Source organism: Fonsecaea multimorphosa (assembly GCF_000836435.1).
Source record: "Fonsecaea multimorphosa CBS 102226 unplaced genomic scaffold supercont1.1, whole genome shotgun sequence".
In the NCBI taxonomy this organism is placed as follows: Eukaryota; Fungi; Ascomycota; class Eurotiomycetes; order Chaetothyriales; family Herpotrichiellaceae; genus Fonsecaea; species Fonsecaea multimorphosa.
In genome coordinates this window covers 1,657,295-1,673,631 of record NW_015971635.1, presented here as the reverse complement: position 1 = coordinate 1,673,631, position 16,337 = coordinate 1,657,295, and the positions used below count along the sequence as shown (strand labels likewise).

Here is a 16,337-nt window from a genome sequence, read left to right as displayed (position 1 = left end):
GCAGCCTTTAAAAGCCCCGTAGTTTTTATTTTGTTCTTTGGCTTCAAATCGATCGAGGATCGATGGGCTTCCCCACGCTGCACCCCCGTGCCTCTGCATAAGCGGCACTCAAGCGGCACCCAAGCGGCTGTAAGCGTGCAGGTCACCCCCAGGCTTCCCTCGGCTTGTTACAGGCAGCCCCCAATCACAGGCCTGAGCTGCACAACTCCATCCCAAGAGCCTTATCTGCAACCACTTGCCTGATGTCACCAAACATCAAGCGAATGTCCAACTGACCTCTTGTCTCACGCACTGTCGCCCATCAAATTCCACCCTCTGCAGTTCTGCACATGCAGATGGAATCCCGTGTGCCTCGATGCAATTGTTACATGCAGCAGCGACCGACCTCCCAAGACTGCTGCTAGTGGTAAGGTTCAGGGTTTTGCCAGCCCAAAGCGGGACTGCCAGGCGCAGTTGAGCGCCGGTCACCACTCGCATGCTGCTCCCTCTACTCGTGCACACAGAATATCCCGCATTGTCGATGCTGCTATCAGATACTCACCGACAGGTCCTTCGCTCATCCCTCGTTGCCCTTTTTGTTTCATTCTTAAGTACCTATTGTTCAGTGGTTTTCTGCTGCTCTTCAAAATGCCCGTCTAGCGTCGAGATGCTTTTCCTGTCCACATTCAGCCCGAGGCGCAACCGTTTGTTTACGCGTTCCGAATTCTAACTCTCACACCCATTACTTGATCGTCCACCGCCCACCGCCCATCGCGCGCCACAAACTGTCCTACCTCCTATTGGTTTGATCATGATTTCTTTCTCCCTGACACGCGCTCCCCGAAATCAGAGGCGGCGGGAACGGTCACCTTTTTCCTCGACTTACACTCGAACGACACGATCCCCCGAGAATTCACGCAACCCGACGTGGAGGCGGTCTTCCGAAATTGACCACGACCCCTTCTCTCAGAATGAAGATGATGAAGACATGGACGATCAAGGAGACGGCTCTGAAGATGAAGAAGACGAGGACGGAGCGGAGCAAGAGGAGGAAACGATTGAAGATGCTGAAGACGTTGGTGACGAAGACGAGGATGGGCCTGATGACACGACGCCCCTCCTTCCCATATTTTCCGCCGCTCGTCTCGATACCATTCCCGTCTTTGCCATCACACACGCCGTCCGTTTGCTGGTGAGCTCTCGCTGTGATACGGTCTTGTCCTGGGAGCAACTTCGAGCTCCCCAGATCTCGCAATTCCTGGTCAAGCCTATTGAACAGGAAATTCGAAGCAACCATATGAATGCGGCCACCCATTATGCTCTGATGGCAAATTGCCTCCAGTACAGCAAAGAGGCAGCAATGTCCCCGGGCAGTAGTGGAACAAACAAGACCCGTGCAATGGTCTGTGAGCTGATTGCCATTAAACTGCTCAAGGACTTTTCCACTAGAGAGCTCATTGACGCGTTGTCCTATGACTTTGATCCTCTTCAAGGGCAGCTGGACGCAGTGCCTCATGCAGAGAACGAACGAAGAAACACAGCAACCTCCAAAAAGCCGGCTCAACGGCCGGCAAGGATCTCGTGCTTTGAGATTGCGATCCGCGCTCAGGCTAAAAAGTTTCTCTCCCATCCCATGGTCGTGAAGCAGCTCGAGGCGATCTGGGCCGGCACTATTGTATTCCACTCAGCGGCCGACAATCTGCATAGACCATTGCCTGCAATGAATCGACGGCAAGGCTACGGTACAAATGATGGTGGCTTTTCTGCAAAGCCCATGTCCTTTAGCACTGAGTCTGGAACGCCGAGGAGAGCCGTTACGCTGTACAATCCTCGGGATGCCTCTCTTTTCAAATTGTCTCGGTTGCGGGTCCCTCGATACCGCAACATCTTATCTACCTTATCCTTTGCTGTTCTCCTCAGCTTGTTCGTCGCTGTGCTTGTGCAGCGCTCTCTCGAGATCACGACGCTGGAAGTGATCTTCTGGTTCTGGGCTGCCGGCTACATGCTCGATGAGATTGTTGGATTCAATGAACAAGGCTTCAGTCTCTACATTGCGAGCTTCTGGAACACATTCGACCTAGGAATCCTCCTCATCTTGGTCATTCACTTGGCGCTGCGGCTCTACGGGATTCTGATGCCAGACGTCAGAAAGCACATGGTTGCCAACATGGCCTACGACGTCCTTGCAGCCGACGCCATTCTGCTCTTCCCACGACTCTTCTCTGTGCTGGATCATTACCGCTATTTTTCACCTCTACTAATCGCCTTCCGTTATATGGCGGCGGATCTGATCGCAGTTTCACTGTTGATCCTGATCAGCTGTAGTGGGTTCTTCGTTGCGCTCACTTTGTCGTTCGGCAATGACGGTATTGACACGCCTAGTTCGGTGGCTTATGCTCTGCTCCAAATGCTCATGGGTTTCACGCCGGCTGCCTGGGATCGATGGGATGGCTACAACATTCTGGGAAAGACGATTCTGACTTTGTTCCTGTTCATCTGTCATTTCCTTGTAGTCACCATCCTGATTACAGTGCTGACCAACTCCTTCATGGCTATCGTCCAGAACGCGAGCGAAGAGCATCAATTCTTGTTTGCGGTCAACACCATTTCTCATGTCAAATCTGATGCACTCTTCTCATATGTGGCGCCAACAAATATACTGCAGTGGCTTTTGGTCCCTGTCAGGTACTTTGTCCCTTTCCGTCAATACGTCAAGATCAACCGAACCATTATCAAAATCACGCATCTACCGCTGCTGTTCTCGATCTTGTTGTACGAAAAGACCATCATGCAATCCACCGCCTACGACAGCATCGATCTCGTTGAGCACCGCGGGCGCGTGAGAAGAACGACCAAATTCACGCGTCTCAATCGAGCACCATCCATTGCGACTTTCCGACAGGACAGAGCTCTGGAAGAAGTGTTCAGACAACCTTTTGACAGCACCATTAGAAACACTCAGCCGAGCCGGGACCGGCGCAAGGCGAGTAATGTGGTTAGCACATGGATGAATAAAATGGGCGACGTAGCAGACCCACCACAGGAGCAAGATAGACAGGTCGTTGATAAGCTCGAGGCCAAGGAAATCATGACTCGCCGACCGCGCCAGTCCAGCCGGCTTTGCGACTTTTCTCGCCCAACGATGTCAGTTGTGTCTGATCCAGAGGACTTCACGACCAACGCAGGCTTCTTATCTCCGGGCGAGACACAACCCCTGACGGCGACACCTTCGGCGTTGGAGCAGCCATCGCACAACACTGATGCAGATGGAGATGATGAGATGCCGACAAATGATGATGGTGATGAAGAGGACACAACCACATTTGAGCACCGGTCGCCAAATGACACAGAGCCGGAACAACACAACACAGCCCCTGCCGTCCCAGAGCATCGTGACTATTTCACAGCCAAGCCAATTCCTGGACGCTCTACCCCTGAAACCGGTCAACTTAAGGGGTCCATTTCTCAGGCGAAGCTTGAAAAGGCTGGCTCGGGTACTGATTCGCCTTCACCACGCCCTCCAAAGGACCAAACCCGTCATCATTCTCGGAACGTGTCGGCTGCGACCATGATATTTAAGCCCATGACGGATTCTAGCACGGACCAGACTTCGTCCGTTGAAGGGAGCAAACCTCCACACCTTAAGACACGTATTTCAGCACCTGGCTCAGGGGTTCGCACGCCCGTTTCGAAACCTGGTTCCAGTGGTGCGGGCCATAGGACGCCGAAGCGAGCAGCAGGCCCGACTCGACTGCGGCCGATTCTTGCCTCCAAAGATGAACAGGGTTTCCGGTCGACCCCTAATTTGGCAGGGCTGCTGTCGCCCAAGAATCAGCCGGCTCAAGTGCGGCGGAAACCATCTCTCGAAATGGACCTGGTGTCGGATATTGGTGATAACCGAGCAATAGGTGGAGGCTACGTTGGAGCACTTCCCAGCTCATTTGCGGCTCATATGGTGAAAGGAACCATAGAATCACGCCATGAAAAAGAACAGAAAGAACAGCAGGAGATGTTCACCAAGATCCTGATGGCTCGCATGAATGCACTCGAGGAGAGCTTCAGAGAGGTGATTCACGAGATGAGAGACCATATGAGACAGGATGATGTTAGAGGTGGGAGCCGTGGAGGGGGAGCAAAAACGAATGGTATCAAGGCCAGGACCCGGGAGAAAGAGGTTGGTCGACCACTGACAGCAAGTAATGATGCGGAGGCAGCTACACCCCGTGCGAGCTCAATCACCAGATTGGGAGAGCCTGCCGGAGCTGAGCAGACCACAACAGAGGTAGAAAGGGGGGGAAACGAAGAACAAGAAGCTAGAGAACAAGCACACAGCGCTTGAGAAAGGGACAGCGGCGCTCCAACGCCTGCGGGTGGTTCTCGACAGACCGTGTGCATTGCGATTCAGCGTTGAATGGGGTTGGCGGCATGATTTGGTTGGTTGTATTGATACCCCCTGGTGGTTCATTTGATTGGATAGCATCAGATGTGAACACCGTCCTCGGTACAGATTCCAATTGTCGGTCGAGGCAATGTTTCAATAGAGAGTTGGCGAGGCGAAATGTACACTCGGACACTCGGTATTTGGAGTCGCAAGGCTGAACTTTGGAAGTGGAGAGACTGGCAGCTCTAGCGTAACGGCATGACGCAACTGCCCAGGCACCCATCAGGTGCCCAGCGAGGCAAGCGACGAGTGCGACGAGTGCGAGGCTAACTGCGCACGCTGCGGGATCGATCCTCTCGGCTCTTTACATGAAACAATCACTGGCACGCAATTGCCTCTTGTCTACCTCCATCCATCCTTCAGTCTATCCCGCCCACTTAGCGTTCCTATTCAGCCCCTTTACTGTCTCCTAAAATCACGCATCGTTGAGTGAGCTACGCAAGCTGCGTCTATAGCACTCCGCCATGGCGTCGAGTTCGGGCCAGTCCAACCAGCTGCTCTAGTAAGTACTGCTTTTCTACACTTCAAGAGAAACTCTTCTCATCTTCGAACGATAGTGCATGCATTGCCCATGGAACCACCATCCTCACCGAGCATACATCCCCTGGCACCTCGTCGTCTTCGGCCTCGTCGCTCGCTTCCGTCATTCTCCCCAAGATCTCGCACTCGACACCTGCGAAGCTCACCTACACTCACGACCGTCTGTTTGTCCACTACATCGCGGACTCCCCATCCTCGACCTCGAATGGCTCGGATGAGCAGATCTCCAGTCATGCGGCTCTCACCTACCTAGTCGTTGCTCAGACGGAGATGGGGCGGCGTGTGCCATTTGCATTTTTGCTGGAGCTCAAGAAGAAGTTTCTAGCACAATACAAGCCTGAGTCTACCGATTTCACGTCTTTGCCCGCATATGGCACCGCAGCCTTTAACTCTACGCTCAAGGCAATGATTCAGCAATACAATACCGCCCCACCGAGCGATGCATTGACGAATGCGCGCAAGGAGATTGACAGCGTCCGAGACATTATGACTGAGAACATCGATCGGGTGTTGGAGAGGGGCGAGAGAATTGATCTGTTGGTGGACAAGACGGATCGTTTGGGAGGGAGCGCGCGGGACTTCCGAGTACGAAGCAGAGGGCTACGGCGGCAGATGTGGTGGAAGAACGTGCGGGTGATGGTGCTGCTGGTAGTTGTTGTCGTCTTCCTGGTATATCTGTTCGTCGGGTTCGGCTGTGGATTGCCAGCCTGGAGCAAATGTGTTGGCTGAACGGAGATGGTACACTGCGCAGGTTTTGAATCAGGCGGACTGGCCAAGGGTTGTTCTAAAGGCCTTTCTTTTCCCGGCGGCTACAGCGTGTATTTTTATGCGAGTTATCAAGGAATTGCGTCCGTGGCTATGGCCCTTGCACAGATCACGATGATATATTTCTTGGATGCGACATTGCTACCTAGGTAATCTTCAACCACCGCCTCTTCCGTGGTGTTTGACCTCCCTCCGTACTGTCGCAGAAAGGACTTGCCCGGGAAACAGAGCGATGGGCTGGTAGGCAATACGGCAGCCAGTGGAGGCGATAGTGCGTAGAGTTGAGGATAGTGAGGAGGCTTGACGGGCCAGACGGACGCTTTCCCCGCCTCTTCGTATGCCTGGTGACCTTAGCACGGCCCAGAGTCCCACTGAATAAGGGCATCCACAGCAGAAGAACCAATGACCATGGCTAGAAACAGAGGATAGGCAACAGACAGGGGGAGCCACGGCAAGTGATGGGCTGAACCAACTGTGAACCGTGAACTGTGAGCTGAAGATGTACAGCAAAAGGGCCACCAGGCAGACACCATCCATTCAACAGAGACGTCGCAGGTTTTGGCTACTCTTTCTTTTACCCCTCTACAGCCTCATCTTCTCTCTCACCCTCAGCCTCATTTCTTCTTTCTTCGTCCTTACTGTGTTATTTACATCCTCATGCTGTCTCGCAACTTCTACTCGGTACGTCGATGTGTACAAGGCTCCCAGTAGTCGTCTCACGAACCCTGTACCACCAATACGTCGCTTTTTCAGCTTTTCTCAACTTCTCGTCACCTTCTACCGACTGTGTTTGACACAAATATATTTCACCTCCACGACAACGGCACCAGATCAGTGATAGATGAGCACTATATCACGGCCTTGTGAATAACCTTGCAAGACTCTTCGATCTTGCAACCTCGCTTGCATATTGTTGCCTCCGCACATTCGCCTGAGTGTCACAATTGTATCTTCAGGCATGCTGCCCTGACTCAAGAAACAATGGTCCTTCCTACATCTAGCACAGGACCGACTCAGGTGGTCCATGGTTTTGCAGAGGGTTCGCCAGGAATCTCTCCCTCGTCCTCGCCCCAGCCTTCCTCCAGAGACACCGTCGCTGCTGCTGCGACCGTTGTCAAGCCACCGTTGAACCCTTTGGAAACACTTGAGGAACAAGATTTCATACGAGCTGTCCACCTATCCCTGCAGGATCAGGCCCAAGGAAAGGAGAAATCAAACACCCAAGCGGGCCCGTCTCACCGTAAGTCGTTGTCGTCAAAGTCAGGAGAGCCATCAGTTCCCCTTGTCTTGAGTTTGAACAATGAGTTCACTCCCCTCGACGACAAGACGGGCGACACTGCCATCTATTTTGGCCCTCCTCCACAGATGCCAGAGCAAAACCACAAGGACTACGACTATATCAGACAACACTTTGATCGCGTCCATGTTGTCCAAAGCAGAAATCTTAGGCTCATGGGTGACGAGTCCAGATTTAGCGAAAGAGACCTTCTGAACCCCACAAAGTCGTTTCGTGCCGAGAGAAAGCTGAGGAAGCTTGGTGTTCTGAACAGAGCAGAGGCTGAACATGGAGGCAAATTCAAATACTACATTGACCTCCGCCCTCCCAATGAAGACGACGAAGCCGTCATCCTCATCACCGATCTGACTTGCACTCGTGGTGTGCTCACATGGCATCTGGCAATGAAGAAGTATGATCTGTCTCCTCTGGCCGTACTGGGCCATGACGAATTCGGCGTCCAGCCTCACGTCGATATGTTACTCGACCCGGTGACCTCTATGGAAACCACTGAAGGTGCAAGTCCGGATACTTCTAACACAACAAAGCCAAGGTCAGGGAGTCACTCTTCGAGCGAACAGCCTGCTTCTCCAACCACTCCAGCCTCAAACCCACCGATTCCACCAGAATATTCTCCGCTTCGGCACTGGTCCGCCCTCGAACGTCTGCTCCAGGCAATCCAAGGGAACGATCCGAAGCTGGACTCTGCCCCTAAAGTGTGGACCTTTTTCGCCGTTTCTCGATATTTTGGCTGCGCTACTCATGAGCGTATCTCAGGGTGGATCATGACTTGGCTTTATTCGGGCGATAACAGCAACTTCATTCAAAACAACCCTGAAGTGGCATATCGTATTGGAATGGGCATCAGATCTACGGACCTCATCAAAGACTCATTTTCCATCCTCGTCGGCGAGCGGGCACTTGTTGAAGCCTGCGGCGAGTTCAACCCAGAGATTTTGACCCGTCGTCTTCAAAGTGTACATGGTCGAAAGCTGGAGCTTCTCGACGATGATGAACGCAATCGAATTGACCACGCTGCTTCGTCTTTCGTCAAGCGAATTCGCGAAATCGTCTGCAGTATGTATCATGACATGGACTTTCTACACAAGAACGCAGCCTATGCAATACTCGACAATGCTGTTGGACAAACCCAGGGGGCGGTGGAGGCGCTAAAATCGACCAAGAGCACTGTGAGGGAGTACATCAGGTCCAGAATCTATTACGTTTTATGCCAGGATCAAGGGAGCCTCAGAGGCCTAGAGTCGGACCCAAAGTCTACTCTTCCTTTTCGGTCAGCTTCTGTTGAGGACTACGGTACCGTGTACAGATCTCTCAATCAGCAAATGAGGCACTTCACCAAGACATTCTGGACGGCGTTGCAGTATACGCAATTTGACGAAGGCTATCACAACACGTCCAATAAAGGCACGGCTGGCATGGAAAATGATACACATTACCACAAGTCCCTTCGAGGGATCTATGATGAGGATCCCCTCAATGGAATTTCTCGAGTCCCGCGGAGGACTTTGGAGCGCAAGATCAATGCCATCAATGAGATGTTCCACCGCCGAGAGATCGTCCATGGAAAACCATCCCCAAAGCGTCGCAAGACTAGCGGAGCAAACGACTTCGACCATGCCTTCCGGGAAACGGACAATGCAATATCATCCTCCACTGTACGGATGTCCATTGCTCCTTCATGGAAACCTTCTCCGCTCAAGCCAGTACCGACGATACCTGCACCTGGGATGGAGCCACCTGTTTTCTCACTGAGATCCAAGCCAACAGGTACAGGAAGTGGCTCGCAACAGACAAATACCAATGTCGCCTACAGCTCCTTTGGGAGGCAGGCGGACATTCCTATTCGTCCGAAGCAAACAGCACCAGAGGTTGCACGTATGAATAGTGATACACAATATCCATATGGACAGGGTACTATGTTCGAACGCCACATCCCAGCCGAGTCAACAGCAACACACCCGAGCAACTCAACTCCGGCGGCTCCAATGGCAGCAGACAACGCTTCATCTTCCACTTCCTCAGCTTCAAACACATTCTACAACCCATACACCGGCATATATGAACGATTAAATCTCCCCAACGTGGAAGAGCCCAATCCTTGGACCGGCTATCGCGTCAAACAATTCTTCTCCAATAGCAACACCGACACTGAGGGAGACATGTCTCCTTCCCTTTGCCCTTACCATAGCCCCATCGATCCAATAGTCTTGCTCAACGACGTCAGCAGAGCGATTGAAACGATCTGTTCAAGGGTCTTGTATCCGCCTCATCTCTTCCACCAGACCGGTCTGTTGCCCACGGACCTCTACGATAACCTTACCTGTCTCAATGCCAACGAATTTCGCTATCTGCCACTCTGGGTGCCCGATGGCAATGACGACGGAACAGGAGGGGTGTTTGAAGAGGTGCCCGTCCCGAATCTTGATCCTATCCGGACGAGCATTGAGAGCTTTGGGCCGGGACGGATTAAACGAGGATTCGATCAAGCGGACACCGAGGTGAGCAGTGATGCTGACGAGATCACAAGTTCCCAGGCGATCAGTACCGTGGGCAAGGCCAGTAAGCTCGCCACGGACGGGACCCGGACGGTGAAGAGTGTCTCGATCGCCAGCACCATCAACGTCAAACGAGAGCATGCGTTTGCAGGCCGGGATGATTCTGACATTGTTGACGTGGGTAAGACTTCTTTGGGAGTGGATGATGAGGGTGATACGGACATGCCGAGTATCGACGACGACGACGAGGATGGTGCTACTGCTGCAGCTATCGATGATGACGACGATGATGAAAACCCATTCGAAGATGGAGACTCAGACAGCGATGGTTTCCAATGGGACGACGAACCAGCGAAAGCATCGCCGACGGGTTCCAGACTGTTCGGAACCGCCAACGAGGACGGAGCTGGACTTAGGGATGGTAGTCAAGGTCAAGCGCGGGCTCGAACCCAGATCACCATCAACGACGCAAGCTCGGAAATGGAGACAATCCCACCTTCAGACGCCGAGGGAAATGACAACACGGCCAGGAAGGACAGCGGGAAAGATAAAGCCAAAGCCAAAGCCCAGGACTTGCCCCATGGCTTCAACTTCGACTTCGCCTTCGCAGATCCAGATCTCCCACACCTCTGCGACCGGGACCCGACCACCAACATCGACACCGAGACGGAGCAGGCTCGCCCTTTGCACCACCAGCCTCAGGTCCGGCGTCCACATCACGATCGCGCCTCGACCTCAAGCTCTGCCAGCTCGGTCGTCTGGATCGACAAGGACGACGGTGACGACGACGATGATTTCGAACTCATCTGAATTCGATCCTCAAGAGAGTCAGCGCAGACACCACACAATGGCGGGAAGATTTTGGGCAGCCTTTTTTTTTTGGAAAAAAGAAACAACACAACACAGAAAAAAGGGGGTGAGGAAGGGGGCGGGGGCGGATCTGTCTGTTATAATACCGAATAGTCAGAGATTAAGCCAAAACAAGGGGTATTCCTGAAGAGTTGGATATGAGTTGGATAGCGTCGAGTCAGCAACGGCGAACCGTTCAGGGCAGTTCAGGTGGAGAGAGCTATTCATGCCACGGTTAACGACTGAACGAACGACTATGACCGGAACTTCTACAAAAAAGGAGAAAGATCGAGACAGCAAACAAAAGAGTGCTAATGAATTTCCAACAATTTGCTCGGACGGGAACGTGACTTTTGCTATTCAAGCTCTTTTTTGCACATATTCCTAATCAGGATCCTGCCTGCTGAATTATCAAGCTAATGGTCCGGTGCACTCTATTGCTGATGCCTCTCATCCCAAGCCAATTTCATACTCCCAGTGCCTGCCCACGGCCATTGCTGTCGATTCCCCCCAGACCGTCCTCAACCCGTACCGTGACCCCCTGCCTCCCTCGCAAAGATAGCAACACAATGTTTTTGTTTGAATGAAGTAGGATTTGTGGATCGTGCAAGAGCGGACAAAAATGCTAGATGGCTATTCAGTACAGTCGTGCGGTGAAAAGAGAAAGCTTGGAAGTCGATGGTTGTGGAGAGCTGCGCGGGGCCGGGTTTCACTCCTGGGATGCTGTCTTCCTTCACGATATCCAATCACGGGCATTCACTGATACGGGTGTCAGTTTGCAATGGGTTCAGCAGATGAATTCGACGTCGCTCACTGAAATCTCTTCCATGCCCATGTCATCGCCGGTGTTGGCTGCGGGAGCAGAACCGTTGGTGGCTGCTTCGGCGGTCGTGCCCACAGCGGACGGGTTATTGCCGCCCCAATAGTCAGTCATCTCGGCGTCGAGTTCTTCAGCGGTCTTGGGTTTGGCTCGAGGGTTTCGTCCACGCTTTGGCTTTCCGGGTTTGCCGGCCGATCTTCCCTTGACGCCATCTTTTCCGGTCACCTTCTTCGTTGCTGTGGCAGACTTCGGCTGAGCCTTGGGGTTGGCGCTGGTCTTTGTCAGTGGTTCTGACTTGCCCGAGCGTTTTGGTGGATTTGCGTACGCAACACGTTCCGCGAGCGACTTGGCCGGAGCCGGCTCTGGAACACTGCTGGCGTCCATCACAACTTCAATCTAGTCGAGGTCAGGAGAGGTCCATCTATGGTGCGGATAGTAGTCGTGCTTGCCTTCATTGGTCGCTTGTCCACCAGCATTCCGTTGAGATCTTTGGCAGCTTTGGCAGCAGAGTCGGGCTTCGAGAAGATAATGTCGGCAATACCACGGCTCTGACCATTCTGATTGTACTGCAAAGAGACCTTCTTAACGTTGCCTACGGACTTGCCGAAGTATTCCTATTCGGCAGCGAGTGATCAGTAAACTGCTGGAGAGAAGTAGGAATAGCATTTCTTCCGCATCGTTCGTCCCCAGGTAAGAATGCAGCAAGAGATGTTTCCACAGTAGAGTATAGTCCAGGTACATATCCTTGCGCTGGAGCATCAGCGATTGCAAAAGTGTTGAGAGCAGCAGCAGGCCAGCAGTCGAATCGTTATCATCGCCGTCGTCCCATGAATGTGTGCACTCGGATTGGTGTTTGGAATAGGTATCGAATCTCACGCCAAATCTGGAAATGGTCGGCCACGATCTCAGTGGTACATCCAATTTTCCTTCGGTCGGCAGGTTGTGATCTGAAGAATGGTGCATTTTGGGCGGTCAAAAATGCAGGGCGAAACCATCCTCGAGAGAAATGTTCTAACACAGGTATAGCGTATACAACAGTTCGCTGCGAGATCTTGACGCGTGGCGTTGGGGAGTATATGCTCGTGTATGTTGTCGAGAGGATGATAAAACAGACATCAGAGGGACCCTGGTTAGACGTGATAGATCGTGCTGTGCTGTGCTTGCGCTGCGCTGCTCCGTTATGCTTTTGGAATGTTCCGGTGCAACCTCGCTGATGCCCCAGACAAACAAGGTGAGAAGATCTCAAAAGCGTCTCAGCATCTTGAGAAGTCCTCTGGGCAGATCTGCATCGGTACCCAACACGGTGGCTAGCCGGAAGGAACTTGCAAGATCAGGCGAACTGCACTTTCACCAGATTCCGTCGCAGACAAAAATTGCGAGCCGAAGGTGGTGAGAATGTTGCCTGCCCAAATATAGCCAGCGTTTTCAGCATGGGCAATACGGTCCTTGAGTATGGTCTCTCCCATCTTGGCATCTCCCTCAGTCTTTCGTTGCATTCAACTTCCTCTTATCGGACACGGTCGCATGAAGAGCCAAAGAATAACAGGCGGTGGCAAGCGGCGATGGAATCCAAGGTCGAAAGCCTCTTTATCAACATACCTTGATCTGGGCTTCGTTGACGTCGAATGGCTACCGACAAGGTTAGCTGCGCGCCATGGAAGGGAAGGCAGTCATGTTAGAACATACCAATCCACTGACAACGATCTTGCTGGGGCGGGATTGAGATGCAGCGCCGGCCGAAGGTTTGATGGCGGACTTTACTGGTTTGGTTGCTTTCTTGACACCGCCGACTGGAGCAGTTGAGCCAGTTGACTTTCCGACATTGCGGCGGCGAGCCTCGCGCTTCGCCTTCTTCTGGCTATCAATAATAGAGTCGAGAGATTGATCTAGCCTGCCAGACATCTTGAACGGATAGAATGAGGTAGTTCAAGAAGGGATTTTGCAAATGTGGAAGGAGTGAACGGTGCGTAGTGTTGAGAGCCTCAAGAGGGAGCTGTCAAGTGTGATTCAGTTGGGGAACGAAGGACCAACTGATCGTGGTGGTTGTCCGGCGCGAAACCCGAAGAGTTTGAGAGAGATAGATTTGTGGCCTGAAAAAGGATGATGAAGAAAAGTGTGGTAAGAATTAAATATGCGCTGGGATAAAGGTGATATTGGCTGATAGCAGCAACGATGGGGAAGGAGAAGGCAAGGCAGAAGAAGGAGGGAGAAGGGGAGTCACGCCAAAATGATGAATGCGGCAAGGTGAAGGTGAGGCGAGGCGCAGGCAAAAGGCCAGGCAGGCACAAGTTGAAAGACTCAAGGAGAGATTGGCATCCCGCCAAGCCAGCACTAAGCCCCTTTCAGCGCTCCTACATATCAGTATCACGTGCTCGGCTGGAAGCAACATGTCGTGCGACCAGTGGGTGACCAGGGGGACCAGTGGATGACCAGTGCTGGGTGTTTGGACCACAGGTATCCCTTGGATGTCCCTGAGGTTGATGCTTTGTGTACTCGGTACGCTCTACCTGATCCCTGAAAACGCCATTCATGTGTCATCATCTCAAAATCCAGTAGTATAGACTTTGATTCTGCGCAAGACGCGCCAACCCGGCACAGCCGTCTCAGCTCTTCAACGCTTCCAGTCTCCCTCGCATTTGCTCCAGTTCTGCCTCTCTGTCCTCTTCCGGCTCTTCTTCCTCCGCTTCCACTGGGAGTTGCGGGACTTGCTGTTCTGGAGTTCCCAACCTTCCCTTCAAGATCTCGCCCAGGACCTTGTCGACTTCCGTCTCTGCTTCTTCGTCCTCTCCTTCCAGCAGCTCATCGTTGGGCAGAGCATCACCAACCATTTCTTCAATGATGCCGGCCTTCATCAATTCCTGGCTCAGTTCTTGCATGGTTCCGGTCAACTCTGGTAACCTGATCAATGTGTTGACGTCTTTCATGATCCGAGTGCCAGCCTTCAGACTGCCTTCGATCTTCCGAACCGAAAATGCCTCGTTCACTTGCATCTGCACGCTCTGCAGTTGTGCCTTGCTGGTGTGTAGTCTTGCCGACTGCTTCCGCACCTTGATCAATTCCCTGGCGAATATTCGTGCTTCGTCGGCGCCTTGTTTCGCCTGGGAGGGGTTTTTCTGTCCCCTCTTTGCGGCATTCAATATCAAGGTTCTCGTCTTCTGTTCCGTGATCTTCAGGTTTGTAATATCTCGGTCTAAGGCGCGCACGTTTTTACGAATGATGCTGTCGCATTTTCTTTTCTGAGGGGTGGTTAGCCTGCAGCAGTCCATCTGGAAGTTGCGGACGAACTTGTTCTTGGGGATCCGGCTTGAAGAAGACTGCCTTGAACGATTGCATGATGACGATATTCCTCTAGCAGTCCTCGTTGTTTAATAGCCTGATTGTCTGTGCTCGAATAGCAGGAGCTTCTCGTGATCAACTATAGGGCCATGCTGGGATCTGAAGCAGGTGCCGCCGGCGGCAGGCTTGCGGTAAGACTCGAGAGTAGATGTCTGCGATTAAGACTCGGTCATACGGGTAAGGCGATAAAAAGCGGAATGTCGAGTTGCTGTCCAAACTAAGTTGTAGGGCTGATGGACGGAGATCAACTAACGATCAGTTGAAGCAAATACTTTATCACCTGCAGATGCCAGTGGAGGAAGGTTGGTGGCGGGTAGGCCAGTCAGACTGCGCCAGACTGCGTAAGTACTTGGCAGGTAGAGGAGCTCAGTGAGGCAGAGGAAGTGCCAGGTGCTTTGGGTCGTGGGAAGATGTCACGGATGCCTAGCAGCCTAGGGTGAAGGGGGGAAGAGAGTGGGGGAAGAGCATACCTAGGTAGGTAGCTTACCTAGGTAGGGAATTAGGTACCTGGGCTCGCAGGTAAGTGCCCAGGTGTACCTATTCAGGTGGCAGGCAGTCACTAGTGCGGCGGATGCGGTACCTTAAGAGGGTCTTGGTTGTCAAAGGCGTGCTGAGTGGGCGGCGGAACAGGCACTTGCTCATCCACTGGGCCACTGCGTGCTCAGCCCAAGCAGCCTGGGGGGGCATTCGATGTTATTCGTTGCACTTCGAACAGCCTCGTCCCTTTCATCTTAGACTGATCGCCCACACACAAATAGTTGAACCTCTTGCAGCAGACGGGTGAAAGCAAGCAAGCAAGCAGAGTTTTCCCATCTTCCAATCTTCTCACAATTCGGCCTTGCCTCTACGTCCCAACGACGCTCCTCCTCTTCTTGTTCTTGACCACTACTTTCCTGTCCTCTCACGCCAGAAACCCCTCCAACTCATAAACGCAGCCATGTCTAACCAGGTTACTCCAGAAGGTACACTCACTCTCCCTCCGCCGCAAACTTCAATACCGCAGAGATCTTGACCTCTCAGTGATAAACCCTCGCTTGATCCGAACAAATGACTGACTTGGTTCGTCTGCAGTCCTCTGGGCGCAGCGCTCGTCCGCCTCTGAGCCGGAAAAGAACTACATCTACCTGACGATCAGCGTGCCTGATGTTCCCCCCAAGTCTCTCAAACTCGACCTCAAGCCCACCGGCCTCACCTTCACGGGTACATCAGAGACTAAGAAGACCACGTACCATCTTGAGATGGAATTCTTCTCTGAGATCGATGTCGAGAACTCAAAGACGCATCACACTGCGGCCAACATCCAGATGATTCTCAGGAAGAAGGAACTCAAGGAGGAATATTGGCCACGCCTGCTCAAGGACCCCGCAAAAGTACACTATCTGCGCACAGACTTTGACAAGGTACGACGTCAACCCTCGGAGTGACTCCCTTGCCGGTTACTGATTTGCCTCGTTTTAGTGGGTCGATGAGGACGAACAGAATGAAGCGCCGGAGGATGACTACATGAACCAATTTGGCGGCGGACTCGGTGAAGACGGCGGCTTTGGTGGCATTGACTTCTCCAAGCTCGGCGGAGGCGCTGGCTTGGGAGGCGAAGGAGCAGAAGCCGAGGGCGGCGACGACAACGAAGAGGAGGAGGACGATGACGACGAGATGCCCGACCTGGAAGATGATGAAGCCGAAGGTGACTCTAAAGGCAAAGGCAAAGGCAAGGAGGCCGCGTGAGTCGAACGGGTCGACCATCAGACGGAATCTCCATGCGCGGCATCGAAGCAAGCGGATCCAGATGGCGTCCAGCCCCCAGCCATTCTTGCT

The 16,337-nt window shown here is 52.8% G+C and overlaps 6 protein-coding genes across 6 annotated transcripts; 4 read left to right on the top strand and 2 right to left on the bottom strand.

Annotated features, from left to right (window-relative positions):
- Positions 1-790: 790 nt before the first annotated feature.
- Z520_00627 (uncharacterized protein) lies at positions 791-4,318 on the top strand (the record flags this gene model as incomplete). The annotated part of the gene is made up of 1 exon (XM_016771147.1): positions 791-4,318. One exon carries the CDS (start codon positions 791-793, stop codon positions 4,316-4,318), a length of 3,528 nt encoding a protein of 1,175 aa, XP_016638057.1.
- A 566-nt stretch (positions 4,319-4,884) lies between these two features.
- On the top strand, positions 4,885-5,689 carry Z520_00626 (uncharacterized protein; the record flags this gene model as incomplete). The annotated part of the gene is made up of 2 exons (XM_016771146.1): positions 4,885-4,894; positions 4,950-5,689. The coding sequence occupies 2 exons, from the start codon at positions 4,885-4,887 to the stop codon at positions 5,687-5,689; spliced, it is 750 nt and encodes a 249-aa protein (XP_016638056.1).
- A 1,017-nt stretch (positions 5,690-6,706) lies between these two features.
- Positions 6,707-10,327, top strand: Z520_00625 (uncharacterized protein; the record flags this gene model as incomplete). The annotated part of the gene is made up of 1 exon (XM_016771145.1): positions 6,707-10,327. The coding sequence occupies one exon, from the start codon at positions 6,707-6,709 to the stop codon at positions 10,325-10,327; it is 3,621 nt and encodes a 1,206-aa protein (XP_016638055.1).
- An 826-nt stretch (positions 10,328-11,153) lies between these two features.
- Z520_00624 (uncharacterized protein) lies at positions 11,154-13,088 on the bottom strand (the record flags this gene model as incomplete). The annotated part of the gene is made up of 4 exons (XM_016771144.1): positions 11,154-11,457; positions 11,577-11,800; positions 12,786-12,815; positions 12,873-13,088. The coding sequence occupies 4 exons, from the start codon at positions 13,086-13,088 to the stop codon at positions 11,154-11,156; spliced, it is 774 nt and encodes a 257-aa protein (XP_016638054.1).
- Positions 13,089-13,789: 701 nt separating this feature from the next.
- Positions 13,790-14,519, bottom strand: Z520_00623 (uncharacterized protein; the record flags this gene model as incomplete). Its single annotated transcript, XM_016771143.1, has 2 exons — positions 13,790-14,422; positions 14,472-14,519. 2 exons carry the CDS (start codon positions 14,517-14,519, stop codon positions 13,790-13,792), a joined length of 681 nt encoding a protein of 226 aa, XP_016638053.1.
- Positions 14,520-15,459: 940 nt separating this feature from the next.
- On the top strand, positions 15,460-16,247 carry Z520_00622 (uncharacterized protein; the record flags this gene model as incomplete). The annotated part of the gene is made up of 3 exons (XM_016771142.1): positions 15,460-15,484; positions 15,594-15,922; positions 15,981-16,247. 3 exons carry the CDS (start codon positions 15,460-15,462, stop codon positions 16,245-16,247), a joined length of 621 nt encoding a protein of 206 aa, XP_016638052.1.
- Positions 16,248-16,337: the final 90 nt, after the last annotated feature.